Here is a 23409-nt window from a genome sequence, read left to right on the forward strand (position 1 = left end):
GAATATTTGACTGTATTCCTTTTAAGCTCTCTGAACTTCATTTTGAATTTGTCTAGTATCAAATTTGCCATCATTATTTCCTTTTTATGTTCATTTGCATGTTCAATCTTTTCTACTTATTTATTTTTATTTTTTGAGTGGTTTGAGGATGTCTCTTATTAGTGATATATACAGGCGGTTCTCACTTTGTACAGTACTATGTTATGGAAAAGTCATATATACTAGAACTGTGTCCTTACTCTTTCTATTACTGGGACAGAGCTCCTAAACGCACAACTTTCAGTTAACTAAGTTCTGTGCAAAGCAAGGACAGCTGTATCTTGATTTTTCTTTTCTACCATACCTAAAAGATATTGTTAAAATTTAATTTTATTGACAAATAATATTGATATGTATTATGTGGTACATAGTGGTGTTTTGATACATATAATGTACAGTGATCCTATCAGGGTAATTAGCACATTCATTATCTCAAGCATTTATCATTTATTTTTGTCAGGAATGTCCAATGTCCTCAAAGCAGATTTTTTTTTTTTTGAGTTGGAGTCTCACTCTGTCGCCCAGACTGGAGTGCAGTGCCCGCTCCCGGCCACCGCAGCCTCAACCTGCTGGGCTCCGGCAATCCTTCCGCCTCAGCCTTCCAAGTAGCTGGAACTACAGGCACGCGCTACCACACCCGGCTAATTTTTTATTTTTTGTAGAGATGAGGCCTCACCAGGCAGGTCTTGAACCCGTAGACTCAGGCAATTCACTCACCTAGGCCTCCCAAAGCGCGAGATTACAATTTGAGCCACCAAGCCTGACCTCAAAGCAGATTTTTAATGATCATGACCGTATATCTTTTTTCTGTAATTTTATTGTTTTTTATTATATTTTTTCTCTTGACTTTACTTGTCTTTATTGTTTATTGTGTCTTAGTAATATTGTCCCACAATATTAAAATTTAAAATGTAAAAGAATTAGTTTTGTCAGGTAAATATATTCTAGATAGACACTTAAATTTATATAGATAAGGTCCATTTAATCATACTTAGGCACTGACTGTAGTACTACTATGCTTTCAAGTCTGTGCAAATATAACATTTTCAAGGAATCAGTTCTAAAATATCATTTGAAGTTATAATTCCTGTATCTATGATTAGTGATTAGAGATTGATGTGGAGCACAAGTTATTAGTTTTCTTTGCACAAAGGAGTGGTAAGTGTGGATGGTACTGCATTTAAAGTCAGAAGGGTTACAGCAGGGTTAGGGTTAATAAAATTTAAGTTTGAGTTCTAGCTAGTGAAATTTAACCTTAAATTCAGCTTACTGCAAGTCTTGTGACATTGGCTATTACTTACTCATTCTGATAATCGTCGTGTTATTTCTGAAATGAAATTAATGACATCAATGCCATCACGTTTTTGAGAACATTCAATAAGACAATGTATGCAAAACACCCTTGTATGTTGACTGATGCTAATTTTAATCACCACTTTTCCTGTGATGGTTGATGCTATGGGATCAAGTCCTAACTGTTTCCTTAGATGGAGTGGAAGCCACATAAGATGGGGCCAGCCGTTCCGACTACGCCACGTCACAACGGGGAAATACTTGAGTCTCATGGAAGACAAAAACCTTCTACTCATGGATAAAGAGAAAGCTGATGTAAAATCAACCGCATTTACATTCCGGTCTTCCAAGGTAAGGCAGAAAATATCATTTTGGATTTCTTGTAAATGTGGTCCCATCACATTTCCTCTGATGTTAGAAATGTGAAAAGAAATGATATGAGCATGCTTCACTTGTACTTCTAAATTTCCAGTTTCTCGTCCATCCATTCCTCTCCAGTAAAAACAATTTCCCAAACCACTAAAATCTGTCCAGGTGTTTCACTTGGTTTATCGTTCTTTGGTTGTCTGCATATAGGACATCCATCCAGCTCCTTCCTGCTTTCTTAAGTCTTGACAGTGCAGAGTTACCACACAAACCTCATGATATGGTTGTAGAACAGTATGAAGATAAAGCATGCCTTATTTTTTTTCTCAAAGACGCATTCGCACATCTACTCTTATAGACAGACATTTCTTTTTGGTGCATGAAATCATTTTTATGATCATTATGTATTTCTGTTCATCATTTGATGAGGATTGTGAAACTTGGGCAGGTTGATAGGGATGATATTGAACTACTGACTGACTAGCTTTTGTCTTAGAAAGGCAAAACTTGATGTTCCTGTATTTTCCTTTCATTTGTATTTCTGAGATTATTATATACTCATCTGGATATAGGCATCTTCAGAATGTTTTTCAGAACTCATTTTTAAAAACTTACTACTTTGTTTGCTTTCACTGTGAGAAAATTCTAAGGATTCCATCACCTTTCCCCATATATTGTATTCGTCCTCAATTCAAGTTGAATTTTTTTTTCTTTGAGTTGGAGTCTCGTTCCATCACCCAGGCTGGAGTGCAGTGACACACACACTCATGGCCACCCCAGTGTTGACCCGCTGGTCTCCGGTGATCCTTCTGCCTCAGCATTCCAAGTAGCCGGCACTACAAGCCCATGCTACCACACCCAGCTAATTTTTTATTTATTGTACAGACAAGGTCTCGCCAAGTTGCCCAGGCTGGTCTCGAACCCACAGGTTCAGGCAATCCACTAGCTTTGTGCTGGGATTACAGGCTGAGCCACCGAGCCTGGCTTCAAGTTGGGTTTTTGATAGCAGTTCTTAGATTAGAAAAAGGTATAAGTACTATGTATAATGTAGTCATAGCAAGGTCATGATTTGGATTATTAGAACTAATGCAAGCATTGTAAAGCTTCTTTTAAATCTTTGGATTAGGATTAAGTTTATACTTTCTCCCTAGAGATTTATATGTTGGGTAAAATTTTCTAAATATTTTATGAGAATTAGTTTTATACTTAAGTAAAACCTTTTTTCCTAAAAGACCAATTTTCTGTATGCTTAACTAGTTCAGTTTTGTTGATCTTATAGTGGTGTCCTGTCATGGTATAGGACTAGCAGCATAAAGACAAATATTTATTGAATTTTGAGAGTGTCCCACAGAGCTTGAAATGCACTTATCACTAGATGCCACTGGCCACTTTTTTCTGCATTAGTGTCTAAGGTTCAGACTTCTCCAGTGAGTGCAGACAATAGAGAATTAATTTTGCTAACTAGGAAAATAAATTCTTTTCAGTAAACTCTTAATAATATAATTCACATTAATAATATTTAACTTGCAGGAAAACAGATTAATCATTTAGAGTAATAATTATAACAGTCATAAGAATTTAGTGATTTATGGCTACTCAAATTATTTTTTAGTCCTTTGATCATATTTCATTTCGAATGATTTTGAAAGTAATCCACGTTAATGTTAGAAAGTTTAGAAAATACAGAAATATGTATAGGAGATCTATAACTATCTAAATGGTCAATGTTTTGGTGACTTTTCTTCTGAGTCTTTTTCTTTGGCTATGTAAATATGTAAACAGTTGACCCCTGAATAACATGGGGGTTAGTGGACACCGACATAGCCACCTCCAGACAGTTGAAAATCCAAGTTTTGACTCCCTAGAAACTTAACCACTAGTAACCTAGTGGTTACTTACAGCCTTACTGATGACAGAAATTGTTGGTTAACACATATTTCAAGTATGTTAACATTTAAAAAATATTCTTACATATGCATGAAATACTATATTCTTACATGCATTAAATACTGTATTCTTTCAGTAGAGTCTGCTAGAGAAAAGATAATAGCATGGGAAATCACGAGGAAGAGAAAATATATTTTCTGTTCACTGAGTGGAAATGGAGCCGCACATAGGTCTTCATCCTTACTGTCTTCACGTTGAGTAAGCTGAGGAAGAGGAGGAGGAAAAGGAACAGTGGGTCTTGCTATCTTAGGGATGGCAGAGGCTGAAAAATATCTGTGTATAAGTGGTCCTGAGCAGTTCAAATCTGTGTTTTTCTAGGGTCAACTGTACGTTGATGAAATATATATGTAGTTTTATATCTTTTCCTTATTTGATGATATGTAATAGGTATTTTTATATTTTTCATTGGGGTGTCTTTGGCACTGATGTGAATATTCAGGCAATCTCATATTGAGAATTTGATGGAAGAATCAAGAATTGCTGACGACTCTGTATATTCAAAAGAAATTGAATAAAGTCAGAAATAGTTTATAATATAACCTACTTTGGGTCTTAAGGAAAATATTTTACATAACAAAGAATGCAACTCAATACATGTAGATTTTTTTAAGACATATTCTTCACCTTCTCTATTTCTAGAACTTCTAACCATCATTTTCAAGCATGTCGTAATGTCAGTTTTAATCATAAGGTAGGTCTTGTCAATCATATGTAGTAGTACCCCCTGGATGTCTTTTTTTTTTGGCTTAAAAATCTGCTAAAACATTTCTCTGTAGGTGATTTTTTTTCCAGTTTTCCCTCCCCCATGCACCATGAATAGAAGTCTTTTGCTATTGAAATGGTGGAATAATAGCTTCAAATAAGAATGCCAGTGAGTTTACAAGGATTGTGGACCAAATGACAAGATATAGAACAAAACATTTTTAGGATATAGTTTTACTATTTTTTTTTTTTACTTGGGATTTTCATCCTTGATTCAGAATATCTTTAAAATGTTTTAATATATACACTCTCAATGAAAGTAAGGGTAGCTGTTAACAGTTTATCATGTGCCAAAAAATGTGCCAAGCACCTTTTATGCATATTTCATTTAATCCTAATATAACCCTATGAAGTTTAGATACTGTTTTTTAATCTTTATGATGCAGTTGAGAAAACTGAGGATTAAGTAGATAAGTTATCTGGCTGGTCCAGAATTTGAACTTACATGGTAAATCTGAATCCTTCTTTAGTATGAAAATTAAAAATTTTATAATAATCATAACAATAGATTGAGAAGATCTGTTGTTCACCTGTTATCATCTGACCATTATAGTTGTTCATTGATTTAGTGATTATATCTCTAAAACATCAAGAACTTGAAATGTTTTTCTTATTAAAATAGTTATACAAAGTTATTAATGGAGATGTTATATGTTTAATGAGGATTGAATTGAGAAGAAATTTTTGTATTCAACTTTTCTCAAAGGGCATTGATAGCATAATAGAAGTTTTTATGGGCATCCTTTTTAGTGGCAGTAAGCATAATAGTGAACTCCCTGAAACCTTCTGTGATTAATCCTCAGGGTTCAGCCAGAGAAGCAGGCCAGTAGGAGACATGTGTGTATGAAGGAGTTTAGTATATTTGTTTATGAGTTGTAAGAGTGGGCTAAGTAAACCTGGCATCTATAACTCTAGTAGTCTGACAAGGATGTTTTTAAGCAGGCTGGAATCTTTGGACATGGGCTAAAGCTGTTCTTCACAAGTGGTCAGGAAGGGAAAATAGAGAGCAGAATGGAACCCAGGGGCACTATAATTGTAATATCTATGCTCAGGGAAAACCTAAACCTTTTTAAAGGGTTTGCCTGGCTAAGTATCACCCACCTGTGAAAACTTCCCATTTGATTTACTCAAAATCAACTGATTAGGAACTCAATTGCTTCTGCAAGATCCCTTGACCTTTGCCATATAATGTAACCATATAACAGAAGGGATATTTCATTGTATTTGATACACTTAAGGGAAGGTTATCGTACAAGGTGTTAGAGGACTATTTCTAAGGCTCAGTGACCTTGTTTCATTGATGCTGTGGAAGCCCCATAAAGACCTTCCTAGCATGAGAAAATTTTTTGAAGTCCCATTGTTTTTCTTAGGGAGACTTGGCTATTAAAAAATAAATTAGCAAAAATGTCATCATCCAATGATAAGGACCTTTTGTTCTATCAGTCACCTCACAGAATCATTTGACTAGATTTAAGGATGATTTTAACTAATGCTAGAAGGATCTTCTTGAACTGTCTTGTCCATATAATTAGAAATAATTCTGCAGGTCCAGTTTTAGTTTCCTGATGAGTCTTATTTGATATATCTAAAGTGTGTCACTTGATAAGGAAATAGTTTTGGCTTAATAATGAAGCCAGTTTTGTATACTCAACGCCAACATGTCAACTAATATTTTTTGAGCCAATCTTTTATCTTTCTGAAACCATTTTGATATTCACTTGAAAATTAGATTTTCTAAGCATTCATGAATGGGATTGCTTGAATGCTTATATTGGGAGTAGTTTGTCAGCACATTTTCTATTGGAAATCTGAAGGAATGTGTGAGAGAATGAATTTCTCTCTAGAAATTCATTCTTTCATTTATTCGAAAAATCTTTATCAAGGATCAGGTGTTTGCAGATATTGTTCTGATCTTGAGGATATGAGAGATCAGGGTCGAGGAATCAGACATATAATCCTGCTTTTAAGAAGCTGAATGATAGTCAAGTGGGAAAGAAGGCCATTGAGGAACAATTTTTTTATTTATTTGTTTTTGTTTTCGAGTCGGAGTCTAGCTCTGTTACCTAGGCTGGAGTGCAAAGGCATGCTCACGACCACTGCACCCTGGACCTGCTGGGCTCAGGTGATCCTTCAGCCTCAGCCTTCCAGAGGAACAATTTTAATAAAGTGGCAACATTACCCTGATAGTGGAAGTATAACATGCTTTAAGAACATAGAACTCAAAGGAGAAAATATCATTCTAAACAAAACCTCTTGTAGTGAAAACAGTGGTCTCTGCAATAATTCTAGACTATGTTGGAGTTTTATCTTTGAGAATTTTTATAGTTCTCAAGATATCAAGATTATTCTTGCGTTATGGACAGACTATTAAAGTTAAAAATTGATAGATTTTAATGAATGCTAAGATAATATCAAGGTCTCAGCTGGGCACAGTGGATCATGCCTGTAATTCCAGCACTTTGGGAGGCTGAGGTGAGAGGATTGTTTGAGCCCAGGGGTTTGAGATCAGGCTAGGCCCTATAGTGAGATCTCATCTCTACAGATAATCAAAAAATTAGCTGAACTTGGTAGCTTATGTTTGTGGTCTCAGCTACTTGGGATGCTGAGGTGGGACAATCACTTGGGCCCAGAAGTACTAGCTGTAGTGTGTCATGATCATGCCACTGCTTTCCAGCCTGGGTGACAGAGAAAGACCCCACTCAAAAAAAAAAAAAAAAAAGGAAGGAAAATTGTAACAATCTCAACATTTTAGTAGGAGGTATAAGAATTAAACTTTATAGCGTCTTTTGTGAAAAGTTTCCATTTAAAGACAAAATACGTTACAATGCTTTTAATTTTCTGTTGATTTGCTTTCAACTTATTGAATCTTTATCATACAATTCTAGTCTGATCTTAAGCTGATTTAGTTAATTTGGTCTTTCATTTATTGTTTTCCTTTTTATATTATATTTTTAGTAATTTATATTTTTGGTTCCCTCTGTTCATTATGCATTTATTTTCTTTTGTATCCTTGGATGTATAATAGTTGTTTTAAAGTCCTTGTTTGCTAATTATAAGTTCCAGGCTGTTTGTGCATTGGTTTATATTGCGTTTATATATAATTTTTTCTTAGTATAGCTCATATTTTATTTCTTCACAGCTACTTGTATTTGATAGTATATTGGCTATTGGAAATGATATAGTGTAGAGACTCTGAATTTTAATGTTTTTTTCTGAAGAGTGATTCTGGTTTTGCAGTTAACCTTATTGAATTGAAGCTCCAGCTTATTTCTCTTTTGCCATAAACAGTTGCTTATATATTTACCTGGTTCTTTCAGCTTCTATCTCCTGCCATTATACTGGGTCTCCCATAAGCATGCACAGTTTAGTGGTCAGCAAGAATTTGGATGAATTTCATAAGAAGATTTTGTGGATAACAATTTAGTCTAGGATTTAGCTCATCTAATTTTCTGGCTGCTTGTGAGCCCTGAAGTATATCCCCTGATACCTCAAGCCGAAAGGCAGCAACTTTCTCCTGCTTGAGTTGCAGGCAAATTGTGTAGGACATGCCCAAGGCGAAAGGCAGCACTTATAAATTACACTAGGCGCTGTTTGCCTTTAGAGAGAAATCTGCTCTCCAAATTCTTTCTGCGTTTGTTCCCTCTCAAGTGTCTTTAAGTAGATTCTGAAAAGTATTCTTTTCCATATTTTGTAATAGTTATCCATGGGAGGATTCATTCAACCAAACAACTCTGCTATTTCCTAAAACAGAACAACTCAAAAGCAAAATAAAATTTTAAAAGTGATGCCAAAACTAAAGCCCACTAATTTAGATATATATATAGTACAGCTAATACAGAGTTTTAGTAAGATTATTACTTGTCTTAATTGGGACACTTTATTTCTAGTAATGCAGGTTCATTTTCTATTAGATGCTTTTACCAGGTGTTATGTTCTTGGCTCATGGCGTGCTTCATTTTATGGTCTTTCAAAGTTCTAGGTTTTATTCTATTGTATATATGTACTACATTTTCTTTTTTTTTTTTGAGTTGGGGTCTCACTCTGTCGCCCAGACTGGAGTGCAGTGGCCGCTCCCGGCCACCGCAGCCTCGACCTACTGGGCTCTGGTGATCCTTCCACCCCAGCCTTCCAAGTAGCTGGAACTACAGGCATGCACTACCACGCCCGGCTCATTTTTTGATTTATTGTAGAGGTGAGGGCTCGCCAAGTTGCCCAGGCGGGTCTCAAACCCGTGGGCTCAGGCAATCCACTCACCTCAGCCTCCCAATGTCGTGGGATTACAGGCTGAGCCACGGAGCCCGGCTGTACCACATTTTCTTTATCCAGGCTACTTTTATGGGCATCAGGATTGATTCCATGTTTTTGCTATTGTGAATAGTGCTGCAGTGAACATGTATGTGCAGGTGTCTTATTGGTAGAGCAATTTATGTTCCTCTGGGTATATTCCCAGAAGTGGGATTGCTGGATCATATGATAGCTCAATTTGTAGTTCTTTGAGAAAATACCACTATAAAGAAGAAGAAAGCATGTCCTTTGCAGCAACATGGATGCAGATGGAGACCATCATTCTAAGTGAACTACTACAGAAACAAAGAACTGAATACCACATGTTCTCACTCATAAGCGGGCCCTAAACACTGGAAACAATGGACACTGGGCACTGCTAATGGAGGGAGGGAGGCGAGATGAGGGCATACAATCACTCATTGGGTACCATGTCCACTACTGGGGGTGAGAGGGCTCACTAGCAGCCCAAACCTCACCTGCACACAATTTACATACATAGCAAATCATCACATGTACCCTATAACTCAAGAATTTTTTTAAAAAAGCACGCGGGTTATTTTCACCTGAATTTCTTCTAAGCCTGAGCTACAGAAAATGACAGAAAATAAAAGGAGGAAAGAACATGAATGACTTTTGGTCTTTCATTCAGCAAAGGATCACACGCTTTTTTCTGATGTCATTTTAATCAGTTTTTATCTGACTCGAGGGTCACAGTAATTATTAAAACCCAGTCATCATGAAATTTCATAATTAAATCTTCTAATCCAGAGAGGGATTTGAACCACTTCTATATAAAGCAAAAAAAAAGCATAACCTTACTATTAATGATTGTATAACTTCTCAAAACACAATCCACAAGCCTGAAATAATCAAGCTACAATCTAATTTCCTTGGATAAAAGAAAAAAAAAAGAGAGAATGTTAAGAGGCTTATCTTTCTATTCTGAAAAGATAATTACATTGTCATAATTTCCCCCAGAATTTAATTTTCCTATTGAGAGGGTTAGTATAGGTAGACTAGTAGTTTATCTAGTTTGAATGAAATTGGAATGGTTTACATCTGTTTTATTGCAGATTTTTAGGATAGTGTCTCAAGTTATTTGTATAATGAGTAAATCAACTTAATTGATAATTTTAGGTTTACTTAGATGACCTTGACTTTTTTGTGTGTTGAGAATTCCAACTCTTATTAATGTCAATTTTCAACTGTTTATGGAACATTCATAACCATTTTAGGGTGATTATTAGCACAGTATGCACACAATTTATATACATAGCAAATGTATGCAAATGCAAAAAAATCTGACACTTAAAAAAATCATCCCTTTGTCTATAACTTACATAAATTTTACTCCATCCCAATTTTTTAAAGCTTTTTTTGCTTTATATAGAAGTATTTTTTAAAGACAAATAACCAAAGACATAGAAGAATCTTAAAGTAAATTTAACAAGGAAAGTTAGAGAATGAGATACTATAGAATGAAACTAAGGAATGAGAAACTACAGAAAGGAAGTTCATTCACTTTTTCACTGCTGTTTTAAAGATTATGGAGAACTTTATGACTTTGAATTCCTGAAGATCATAATTAAGCATGGGAAGAAATATTGAAAGCAAGCATGTTAGAAACACTAAGGCAAATAGGGGTTCAAAAGAAACTTCTGGTTGGTCTCAGGGGATTGATTGCTTCTTCCTAGCAAGGGAAGCTTGGCATAGTAGCCCTTTAAGAGTGAGTACCTCTGTGACCCAAGTTGTAAATTGCAGTAGCAGAAACTGAAACTGAATTACATCTTTGATTAGTTAAAAAAAACAAAAACCCTTAACATCATTGTCACCATTATCATGGTCAAAATTATCAAAGTTTATTTGAGTTTATTTTATACCAAATACTCTTCTAAGAATGTCACACCTCATTTATTTTGATCATATAGGGAGGTTTTATTAGCTTTATCTATAGATGAGAAAACTGAGACTTAAAAGGTTTAATTAACTTGCTAAGGTCTTAGCGTTAGTAAGCTGCAGAGGTTGGACTCAAAACTGAAATTTTCAGTCCCCCAAACCTATGTTTTTAGCTACCACTAATGAAAAAAAGAGCAACAAACAAGTTAGCAAGAATATTAAACTTCTTAACTGCTCATTTTAAGATCTTGGGTTTGGAATTCACTATTAAGCAACATAAAATTTTATATTAATGGCCCAAATAAGTTTTTACTAATGTGAATGATTCAAGAATATGTTATGTATTTTTGCAGTTTCTTACTTCGATTTTTCAGTAGAGGCTAAACTATTAGAATAGACTATTTTAACATTGTTTTAAGGGACTTTGGAGGGCTGAATTTTTCAAGAAATGTATTTATAAGACACCCAGATTCTACTGCTGTGTACTAGTATTTTAAAAATGCTCTCTCCTTTTTGCAACCCCCCCCCCCCTTAGGAAAAATTGGATGTAGGCGTGAGAAAAGAAATTGATGGCATGGGAACATCTGAAATAAAATACGGAGACTCAGTTTGCTATATACAACATGTAGATACAGGCCTGTGGCTTACTTACCAGTCGGTGGATGTGAAATCTGTGAGAATGGGATCTATACAACGTAAGGTAAGGTTATAGAAAAATGCAATGATAGCATTTTTATGAATAAAATATACAAGCACAAGTCGAAAAGAGGTGGCTAAGCCTTTCGGCCACCTGCTAAAGTTCATAATTTTAAATGCTAAAGGTCAAATCCCACCATAATAAGCTCTTTGGTTTTATGAGGTAAGTATTGCTGGATGTTATATCAATGACATATTAGATTATGATATTCATATATTGAAGTATTAAGTGAAGAACTATACAGTCTGTCTTCTGGGTTCCAACTTAATCTACCCAATTCTCTTTGTCCTGTATGATGCTACTTGGTCTTTCATTGACATCCCCTTGCTAATAAGACCAGGATCACCCTTTTTGGTAGTGATGTGATATCCTGACCTGCCCTGTTCTATTCTTTCCCAAAGTTCTAGGCATTGTCTTCAATTTCCCCAGAATGTCACTTACAGCATACTCCTTGCAGCCCTTAAAAAAAAAATCATGACTTTTATATACCTAGGCCTTTGCACAGACACTCTTCTGTTTGTAATACCCTTGGAAACTTTGTAAAATCTTAGCTGTAGAGTTTTGACAGATGGATACTCTGGTGTGATCCCACATGCTTACCTTCATAGGGAACATTTCCATGACCCGCGAAAATTGTCCAGTATTCCTTCCCAGGTTCTCCCTGCTCCTTTATCCCAGGGCACCTGCTCTTGTGATCTTTCTCCACCATAGATCAGTTTTGCCTGTTGTAGAACTTCATCTTAATGAACTCCTACAGCATGCACTATTTTGTATATGGCTTCTTTCGCTCTGCAGAATGTCTGTAACATTATCTATAATGTTCCGTGTTTGGGTCCAAATTGCAAAGCTACTTTTTGAGGTCCTCAGAAGCCGAAGGAAGCAGAGGTTAAACTAAGTTAAGTCTGCAGCCTAAGGAAGGATGGAAAGAAAAGAGAAGATGAGACAAAGGTGTTTAATTGTGACTTACTCTCTCTCTGTTACTAGACTCTGAGACTGGAACCAGGACTTTTAAAAATTTTATTTTATTTTAAAGATGTGGGGTACAATTCAGGATTCAGTATACAAGTGGTCAACTTACAGGTAAAATTTGGGCCTCCCTTTGGTCCCTACTTCACCTGGTTTGAGATCAGGTGCCCTTATTGATGTTCTGTGTCTCCCTTCCCTCCTTTGGAACCAGGTCTTTTATTTCTGTATTCTCAGCATCTGGCAGAGTGCTGGAATCATAATAGGTGCTCAGTAAATGTTTCTTGAATGAAAACATGTATCTTAAGAGTGTGGAGATACTTTTGAGTTGGTGAGGTTCCCCATGCTCCTGCCAGTTTAGTCTCCAACTTTATTAATATTGCAGAATTACCAGCCATGGCGAACTGGGTTAACATTTGCAAGGTGAATAGCTAATGTAGTCAACATTGTGGGAAAAGTGAGGATTTTTATTTTGACGTTGATGTTTGGCGATCCTCCCACCTTGGCTTCCCAAAGCTATGGGATTACTGGTGTGAGCATTTGCACCTGCATTAAATGGATTTTAAAAACCACATACTACAGACACTTTTCATTATAAAATTTCTAAATAGTTGGAAATAAAGCAAACTATATCTTGCTTCTCAAGGATATAAAGCAGCCGGGCTCGGTAGCTCAGCCTGTAATCCCAGCACTTTGGGAGGCTGAGGCGAGTGGATTGCCTGAGCCCGTGGGTTCGAGACCCACCCGGGCAACTTGGTGAGACCTCGTTTCTATACCAAATCAAATAAATTAGCCGGGTATGGTAGCACGTGCCTGTAGTTCCAGCCACTTGGAAGGCTGAGGCAGAAGGATCGCCAGAGTCCAGCGGGTCGAGGCTGCGGTGGCCAGGAGCGGCCACTGCACTCCAGTCTGGGCAACAGAGTGAGACTCCAACTCAAAGAAAAAAAAGGATGTAAAGCATATAAAATATGTTGTAAGGAACTAAATACCACGAGTTTCCATTATTTTTTTGCTTCATTCTGCTAAATTCTGTAAAGCACCAACCCCTGACAATTTTATCTTCTAAGTGTGCCTCACATTGGTCCCTACTTCTTCACCCTTTCAAGTCCAGTTCAGCCTTATCATCTCTCGTGTGCACTATTTCCATGTCCTCCTCATCAGTCTCTCTACCTGCAGCCTCCCTTCCTTCCATTCCCTTCTGACTTTATGACTGCCATGCTTAAAATTCTGCATGGCTGAACCTTGTCTGTCTGTGTGGGAATTCCAATCTCTTTACTATGACACACCAGATCATTTGCCTCACCTCTGGCCACCTCATCTTTGGTTCACTTCGGTAATGCCTGGATTCTTAATCATTACTCTACCTCGTTTCTTAACCATGGATTAAGCTTGTATGTATCCCAGCTACTCAGGAGGCTGAGGCAGGAGGATCACTTGAGCCCAGGAGTTAGAGGCTGCAGTAAGCTATGATCACACCATGGCACTCTAGTCTGAGCAACAGAGTGAGACCTTGTGTCTAAAACCAAACAAACATGGATTAAAGTCAAAATGGGATTTATAGTCTCCATCATAGGCTAACCTGGAGCTTGCCTTTCTAGAATAGTTTGACAAGGGTGACTGAGAAGCTAAACAGTCTTGTTTAAGTTTTTGAAGTGACCTGCGAAATAGACTTTATAGGACATAAAAGAGATGATATAATTAAAATATCTACTGTAAACTTATTTCTACTTCTAGAACTGACTTCTATATTGATTCTTATGGGGAGTCTTTGGCGTAGCCATAATATGCTAGGACTTTTCCAGTCTTTACCTTCTAATTTTTCTAAACTTCCCAGTTAGCGGGTATCTTCAAATCTTTTTTTTTTTTCTCCTAAAGAAAGGCAAGTTGGTGATATATTTTCCAGATATTTGCATATTTGAAACCTTCTCTTGTCATTTCATGTGAATACAACTTACTTATTTAAAGGCTTTTGAATTACTATTCATAGTTTTAATATATTGCACTTAGTGTTAATATTCATGTTTTGCCAAAGAAATATAAATGTATTGATCATGAAGTGATGCCCTAGACCACACCAGGTGTTAGAGAATGTACAGTTTATATACCATATCACCCTTAAGAAAAAGAAACCTGAAGAACTCTGAATTACGAAATGCATCTGGAACCAATAATTTTTAAACAGCACGCCCGAATCTTTTTAAAGCTGAGAGAAGTATTGTCTGTGGCTTCTTTTTGCTTGGCTAGTTTCTTTCTCAGGAGCATAGCTCATCCCTGCTCTCTCTGTGGGCTGTCTTTCCTCCCAGTGTCCTTAGTGACCTTTTCTCTATACTTGGCTTGTCAAGTGTGTCTTCCAAAGTGCTCATTTTGTCTTCTTTAGTGCTGCTCTGGTTTTAAGCCCTTTCAGTGCCTTTGAGATTTTAGTTTTCTTGCTTTTTTTGTTGTTGTTACCTCATCCAGCTAACTTTTTAATACCAGCTTGCTGTTGTTTCATCTCTTCTGGTTGTTTATTCATGTCAGAGTGTTTTCTCATTATGAATTTCACTCCTGTTTCGTAGAGGTTGTACCTTCCTTTCTGAGGACAATTGAAATTGCTTTCATATTTAAGGAGTCTTCTACTATTCCTGTTTCACTTAGCTTTAAATGAAAATAGCAATGATTGGTAGATTTTTATCAATTAAAGGCAGTAAAAGCCATGTTTTAGCATCCTTTTATTTGTTGATAAAATAAAGAAGCTACCAGACTTCCAATTATTAAAGAAACTTTCAATTCATAGAGTAAACCCTACTTGATCATGATATATCATTCTCTTGAAGTTATACTGGTTTTAATTAACTAGTATCTTTCAGAATTATTGCATGCATACCCATAGGGGAAATTAATATCTGTTTGTAGATATTGAAATTTGAATTTCATACAATTTTCATGTTTATTAATTTTCATGTGTCATCAAATACCAGTCTTCTTTGGTCTTTTTTTTTTCTTTCAGCTATTAAAAAATATATAAGCCATTCTCAGCTAATGGGGTATACAAAAACAGGTGATGAGCAGTAGTTAGCCAACCCTTGGTTTAGATTCATTTGCCATTAACAGTATCTGTCCTTTGAAGGTTTATCAGAGCTCTCCTGTGAAACCGTGTAGCCCTAGGGGGCTTTAAATATTGGATCTTTAATTATCTTTCTACTCTTTTCTAAAGAAACTGGTCTAATCAAATTTTCTACTTAGTTGAGATGATTCCTTTTGATGATGTATTTCTTAAAATTAATTTATTATTATAAAGATGTGGGGTACAGTTCAGGGCTAGGTATACAGACATTGATCATGCAAGTACCCTTGTTGGTGAAGCATGCCCCTCCCTCCGGTAGCAGGTTCCCCCAACTGCCAGTCCCACCTCCTTCCCCTGACAGTTTTCCGCTACTGCCAGTCGCCTTCCCACAGCCTTATAATTGTTCATGGTCACCTTATGAGTGAAAACATATGGAACTAAGTTCTTTATTTCTGTGATGTATCACTGATTATGATCGACTCCAAATCCATCCAAGTTGCTGCAAAGTCCATATATTTGTCTTTCTTTATGGCTGCATAATATTCCATTGTGTATATGTACCACATTTTTTTTTATCCGGTCCAACTTCGATGGGCAACATGGTTGGTCCATGTTTTTGCTATTGTGAATAGTGCTGCAACAAACATACGTGTGCAGGTATCCTTTTTGTAGAATGATTTGAGTTCCTCTGGGTATATTCCCAGTAGGGGAATTGCTGGGTCATATGGAAGGCCAATTTCTAGTTCTTTCAAAAATCACCACACTGTCTTCCAACCTCTTGGTTGTATTAGTCTGCATTCCCACCAGCAGTGTAGAAGTGTTCCTTTTTCTCCACATCCTCGCCAGCATCTGTTGTTGTTTGTTGTATTAATGATGGTCATTCTTACAGGGGTTAGGTGTTATCTCAATGTGGTTTTGATTTGCATTTCTCTAATAATGAGTGAGGCTGAGCACTTTTTCATGTGTCTGTTGGCTGCCCGTATATCTTCTTTTGAGAAGTGTCTATTCATGTCTTTTGCCCACTTTTTAAAGGGGCTGTTTGTTTTTTTCCTTTCAGTGCGTTTGAGTTCCTTGTAGATCCTAGATGTTAGGCCTTTGTCAGATATACAGTTGGCAAATATTTTTTCCCATTCTGTGGGCTTTCTCCCTGCCCTCTGGATGGTTTCTTTGACTTTGCAGAAACTTGTCAGTTTAATGAGGTCCCACTTGTGATGATGTGTTCTTAATTTGCTGGGAGTCCTTCCTAGTCCTCTAGAATACCCAGGCATTTGTTGTTGTTGTTGTTTGGGGTTTTTTTCCCCCATAGAATTACATAATATTGTATTATAGTTATCATTCACTGGTTTTGCTTTCTCTCTCTTTTATCTCTAGCCAGATTGGTGAGAGATTTATCTATTTTATTTATCATCTCAAAGACTCAAAGTTTGAGTTTATTCATCCTAGAATTTCTAGTATTTTATTTGACTCCTAGATTATTAATTTCCCTTTTTATCTTCATTAGTTCCACTTTTAACTTTATTTTCTGTTTTTTTAGTCTTAAAATTAGTTGTGACTTCCTTCGTTTTAGTCATTTTTAAAATCAACGAAGGCACTTAAGTCTATAATATCCTTCTGCCTCAGCCTCCTGGGACTACAAGTGTGTGTCACCACTCCTGGCTAATTTTTTATTTTAATTTTTGTAGAGATGAGGTCTTTCTGTGTTGCCCATGCTGGTCTTGTACTCCTGGCCTCAAGTGATCCTCCCACCTCCCAAAGTACTGGGATCACAGGCGTGAGCCACTGCAGCCAGCTGAAGTGAACTCTTACGATCTTTTGTGTTATCATGAAGGTCTGCAGAATGACAATTTCACAACCTTTACCGCAGGACTGTCCCATTGAACTTTCTGTCAATAGTGCCTTTGAATATTGATATAGATAAATCTCTTTTATTTTGGCGTATGGCTTCCTTTTTGCATTGCTTTCTAGATGGTTTATAGTTACAGTTCCAGAAACTAAATTTAGTTCATGACACCTGAGTAGGTGTATTAAATCATCTTACTGTAAATGTTGAGTGAGGGAAACCAGACACAAATGGGTACAAATGTGTCTACTGCTATAGAGTACACAGCTGATCTATGCTGTTAGCAGTGATGAACATTGTGAAGGATGAGGATAGGAAGGGAGCACAAGGGGGATTTTCAGGTGTGTAATGTTTTCTCTCTTGAGCTGAGCGTTGGTTACACAGGTGTGTTCACTTTGTGAAAATCATTGAACTGTTCACTTAAGATTTCTGCGTTCTCCTAATGTTATACTTTCATAGAAAACTCAAAACAGAAAACAGAAAAGATGTCTTGGAAGCAACATTCAGTACTTACGATTAAATGGTCTGTGTTCAGAACTACCATATAACTAATGTGCTAATGTATTTCCTTTGCTGCTTTGTACCCAGTGTGCTTAGGCTGTGGATCAATCATTGCATGTAGATATGTGAAAAGGCTCTGCTGTTTGTTTTGCTTAGCTCAGTACATTGTTGACTCTTTCTTTAAAACAATAGCTAAATGAATATAGGAGATGGCTTGTTTGTATAAGGACCTGTGCTTATTATTTTATCTAACTACGACAGCTTCATAGTACCCTTGACCTGTCTTTTGATTCTATCTATTGTTATGGCTTCCCTGTTTGAGTCCACATCTCCTTAATTCCTTTTTGGAAAAGATGTGTTGGGAATAATGGCATGATTTTTGCTTTCTTACAGGCTATTATGCACCATGAAGGCCACATGGATGATGGCATAAACTTATCTAGATCTCAGCATGAAGAATCACGCACAGCACGAGTCATCCGAAGCACAGTCTTCCTTTTCAATAGATTCATAAGGTGATTTTATTTATTTTTTTGCTGCTGTTGTTTGATATTTTCATTTCTTTATTGGGTTTACAAATCGGCAGTTCTAAAATATGCCAGGATGATAAATCTCATGCAATTTGGAAGGCTAGCAGAATACATTCGGAAGTGCTAGTTAAGATGATTTTTATGTCTGTCTTTTAAATGAACTTTTAAGAAAGGAGTCTGGGTTTACAAATTGGATGTGTCATTGTTAACTGACAGTTATAGATTAGGATTATTTTATAACTACTCTACCCTCATGCTGGACCTATTTAATTCCCTTTTACAATTAGGTTATTGAAACCAAGATTCTTGGTGAGTTTTAATCTGTATTTTAAAAAAGTGATTCTTGTGATAACTAAGATTTTCCACCTAATACTAGAAACAATTACATATCTACAAAAACTTGAGACCAAAATGTTTTCTGGTTACATAACAATATATACTCTGACTTATGATGGGTTTCATTTGTCTCCTAAGTTTTGCCAGTTCTATGAGTGGAAATTTTTTGCTGACTATATTGCTTCATTTATTTTTTCTTTTGTGTTTTACCCTATTATCTGTGAATATTTCTGTTAGGCTGTCATGATCTTTTATTATGTTAGATATATTAGTTTTCTGTCAACATATATAAGTCACAAATATTTCCCCCAGTTTATTGGTTTGGAAAATAATTTAAAACTAATTTTTATAAAAGTTGAATCAATAAATTACTTTTTGGCTTTATAACATTTCAAAAACCTTTCCTAACCAACATTATATTATATTCACTTAATTATTTTCTGTTTCTTTGTAAATCATCACACTGTGTGTGTGCGTGTGCACGCGTGTGTGCATGTGCATATATGTAAGCAAACAATGGGCACAGTATTTGACCTCACATTTTTCCTAAATTACACTCTTAGTATTTATTCTATTTTTCTGCCTCATTTAAACCCTAAGCCTCATCAGATGTAGTAATGCTTAGAGATGAGGTAAGCATCAGATTGTTATATTTTGTGACTTGCATTCCTTTTCAGTATTATTTGAATTTATTTTTGTATTTATATCATATTTTCTCATAATAAAATTTATTACATTTTAATGTAGTATAAAATTCATCAAAAAGTCCTACTTGGAAATCGTAACTTAATTTTGAAAAATTAGCTTTCTTCATCTTGTTCCTTTTTACCAGTTCTTCTTTACCACAGGGATTGAGGAAAATGATCATAAATCTTTAAAATAGCCAGTTTCTACTTAATCATATCAATCAGTACTGACTTCTTCAAATTTGACTTCTGTAGAGTTTTCAGTGACACTACAGAGGTTCCATTTGATGAGAAAGACTAATTTAATAATAGAGAAAATTCAATTGTTTTTAAAAGTATTTTATCAGAAAGCTACTATATTTGTGTTTAGACTTAATGTAGCCACAGAATACCATAAGGGGCATTTTGCATGCTGGCTGAGATACTGAAATTCATCTTGAATGTGATTTGCTTTAGCATATTGACTCTTTGTTTAACATTAGACTCGTTTTTGACATGTAGTGTCTGATTTGGAAGAATAATTTTAAAATTTAATAATTATTTTTCTGGTTAGGTATAGAACCAAGTATGAGAAATTTAAATTCTATGGTAAAAAATAATTGACATATGCGTGCTGCTTCATTAAATCTTGAAAATCAATTTTTGGCTGGTCTATTTGAATGAAATTTATTCATTATACCTATCATGATACAATAGGATAGGTTTATTAACTTAAAAACATTTTTTTTTTTTTTTTGAGTTGGAGTCTCACTCTGTCGCCCAGACTGGAGTGTAGTAGCTGCTCCCGGCCACCACAGCCTCGACTTGCTGGGCTCCAGTGATCCTTCCGCCTCAGCCTTCCAAGTAGCTGGAACTACAGGCACACGCTACCACGCCTGGCTAATTTTTTGATTTATTGTAGATATGAGGTCTTGCCAAGTTGCTCGGGCGGGTCTCAAACCCACAGGCTCAGGCAATCCACTCACCTCAGCCTCCCAAAGTGCGGGATTACAGGCTGAGCCACTGAGCCCGGCTTATTAATTTAAATTTAACATGCATTATTCAGTTCTTTGTTTCTGGGATAGTTCACTTAATATGATGGTCTCCAGCTGCATCCAAGTCTCTGCAAAGGCCAGGATTTTGTTCTTTGTGACTGCAAAATACTCCATTACATACATACATGTACCACATTTTCTTTATTCAGTCCACTTTCAGTGGGCTGGCTTGGTTCCATGTTTTTGCTATTGCAAACAATGCAGCAGTAAACACACACGTGTTGGTGTCTTTTTGGATCTTATAGAAGCTTGATTTTTAGATCTTTGAGGAATCACCACGCTGCTTTTCACAAAGATTGAACTAGCTTACATTTCCCCCCCAACAGTGTAAAAATGTCCTTTTTTTTTCTGCAGCTGTTCCAGCACCTGTTGTTGTTTTTTGACTTATTGGTGATAGCCGTCTTTACCATTGTTAGGTGGTATCTCATTGTAATTTTGATTTTCATTTCTCTGATTATTTAGTGAGGCTGAGCATTTTTTCATGTGTTTATTGTCTGTTTGAGAAATGTCTGTTCATGGCCTCTTGCCACCTTTTAATGGGATTGTTTGGTTTTTTCCCTTTCAATTTGTTTGAGTTCCTTGTAGATCCTGGATGTTAGGCCTTTGTCCAATATATAGCCTGCAAATATTTTTTTCCCATTTTGTGGATTGTTTCTTTACTCTTTTGATGGTTTATTTTGCTGTGCAACAACTTTTCAGTTTGATGAGGTTCCCACCTGTCTGTCTTAGCTTTTATTGCAATTGCTTTTGAGGACTTGGTCATGAATCCATGGACTACTCGGATATCCAGAATAATTTTTCCCACATTTTTTCTAATATTCTTAAAGTCTGAGGTTGCACATTTAAGTCCCTGATCCATTTTTAGTTGATTTTTGTATATGGTGATAGGCAGGGGTCTAGTTTCATTCTTCTGAATGTGGGTAGCCAGTTTTCCCAGCACCATTTGCTAAATATGGTTCCCTTTCCCCAAGGTTATTAATCGCTTTGCCAAAGATGAACTGGTTGAGGAATTGAGTTTTTATTTCTGGATTCTCTGTCTTATTCTATTGATCTGTGTGCCTCTTCCTGTACCAATACGTTGCCACCTTCGTTACTATAGCCTTATAGTTTAAAGTCTGGAAGTAAGTGTGACACATTCAGCTTTGCTGCTTTTGCTGAGGATTGCTTTGGCTATTCACACTCTTTTTTGCTTCCGTTTGAAATTCTGTATTGTCTTTTCTAGGTCTGCGAAAAATGATGTTGGCAGTTTGATAGAGATTGCATTGATCTATAATTGCCTTGGGTAGGATGGACATCTTGGCAATATTGATTCCTCTAACCCATAAGCATTGGATGTTTTTCTATCTGTTTATATTAGCCTTGATTTCTTTGAGCAGTGTTTTGTAGTCCTCATTGTAAATGTCTTTCACTTCTTTGGTTAGGTGGATGCCAAGGTATTTTATTTTGGGGGATGGCTATTGTGTTTTTTATTTGGTTCTCAGCCTGCTTGTTGGTGTATAGAAATCTAACTGTCTTTTGTGCATTGATTTTGTATCCCAGGACTTTACCAAAGTCGTTTATCAGTCTGAGGAGGCCTCTCTAGGGTTTTCTAGGTAAAGAATTATATCGTCTGCAAAGAGGGATAACTTCACTTTTTCTTTTCCTATTTGGATACCCTTAATTTCTTTCTCCTGGCTGGTTGCTCTGGCTAAGACTTCCAGTACTATGTCATAGGAGGAGTGAGAGTGGGCATCCTTGTCTTGTTCCATTTCTTGGGGGAATGCTTTTCACTTCTGACCATTAAGCCTGATGTTTGCTAGTTTGATTCTTTTGGATCTTGCTTTTAGGGTTTTTGGGTGGGCAAAGCAGTGTTTTGTCTAGGACTAATTATTCACCACTATTGAGGCAAGACCCCCTGTGTAGTGTACCCAGTTTCCTATGAATTAGGAAGTTTTCTAGTCTGGCTGATAGGGAAGAGGCACTGTTGCAGGTCCCGTGTGAGGGCCAGTTACTGTTCCCTCTAACACTTTCAGATGGTTCTGTTCCCTGCCTTGAGTCTTCTCCTAATATGATGTGCAAACCATCATATTTGAGGGGGGCCCCCTTTAGAGCCCCCGGGGTTCTGTCTTGGGCAGTTATCTTCTCTCCAGTACTATGTCCTGTGAACACTGGCAACCTTGACTCTTAGCAATGTCTCTTCAGCTCATGGAGTCTGCCATACCACGCCTGGTTCTCTACCTACTCCGTGGCCTGGAAATTCTCCTAGGCAGTAAACTGGGGCAGCTGCAGGTTCACCTCATTTGTTTCTCATCAGGAATTTCTAGTTTTTATTCTTTAATATCCAGTGTCTTAAAAGAAGTATTCTATTTTTCCCTCATATATTTTTTCTTTTTCTTTTCTTTTTTTTTTTTGGTGTTTCACAGGGAGGATAAAACCTGTCTTGTTACTTTATCTTGGCCAAATGCAACTGAAATCTAGTTAACGTAGTGTTTATTAAATCTAGTTAACGCAGTGTTTATTTTCCGATGAGCTTCATTGTTTCCCTTGGCAAATGTAGTAGAATCTCTGCTAATTCTGCATTGATACTTTTTCTCTTTTAAATTTCCCCCTCATTACAAACCTTTTACAAATTTGCCATATTTTCCTGTGTTATCTACTTTTAATGATGTATTTTTCCCTTGTGATCACCTAAGAGATGCCATGGGTAAACACAATAAGTTTTCTCTTACAGTTAACTGACTTTAATCATGTATTTTTTTTCCAAAAGTTAACTTTTAATCAAACTTTTTTTCCTCCTCTTTTCTTTTCTCGAATATTTACCCTTAGGTCATATTACTTAACTTCAATAATTGCGTGTATGTGTGTGTATTGTGTGTGTGTGTGTATATATATATATATATATATATACACACACATACAGACGTACATATACACACATGTAGGCTTAACTTAGATGTTTATTAGTATTATCTGTTAGAAGTCCTGAATTTAAATAATTCTTTAATATATTCAGAAACTTTGAAAGTTTTACATAATTACTGAACATTTTAAAGAGTATATTTTTCAGTATAATATTTTCCTTCTTCTGTCACATTCACGAAAGTACCAAAAGTCTTTAAAATCTCAATATCTTGGCTGGGCTCAGTAGCTCAGCCTGTAGTCCCAGCACGGGGAGGCTGAGGTGGGTGGATTGCCTGAGCCCGTGGTTTT

General features: G+C 36.3%; 1 protein-coding gene across 1 annotated transcript in view; it reads left to right on the forward strand.

Moving 5' to 3' along the window:
- RYR2 (ryanodine receptor 2) overlaps positions 1–23409 on the forward strand; it is a gene marked incomplete at its 3' end in the record, with an annotated part of 448211 nt that overhangs the window by 164868 nt on the left and 259934 nt on the right. The window contains exons 12-14 of the mRNA XM_008059232.1: positions 1527–1683; positions 11126–11290; positions 18028–18149. Of these exons, the coding sequence (XP_008057423.1) occupies positions 1527–1683; positions 11126–11290; positions 18028–18149 (444 nt within the window). The remainder of the gene's footprint in view (positions 1–1526; positions 1684–11125; positions 11291–18027; positions 18150–23409) is intronic.

Source organism: Carlito syrichta, unplaced genomic scaffold (genome assembly GCF_000164805.1).
Source record: "Carlito syrichta isolate Samal-C Ts95f unplaced genomic scaffold, Tarsius_syrichta-2.0.1 Scaffold303965, whole genome shotgun sequence".
NCBI lineage: Eukaryota > Metazoa > Chordata > Mammalia > Primates > Tarsiidae > Carlito > Carlito syrichta.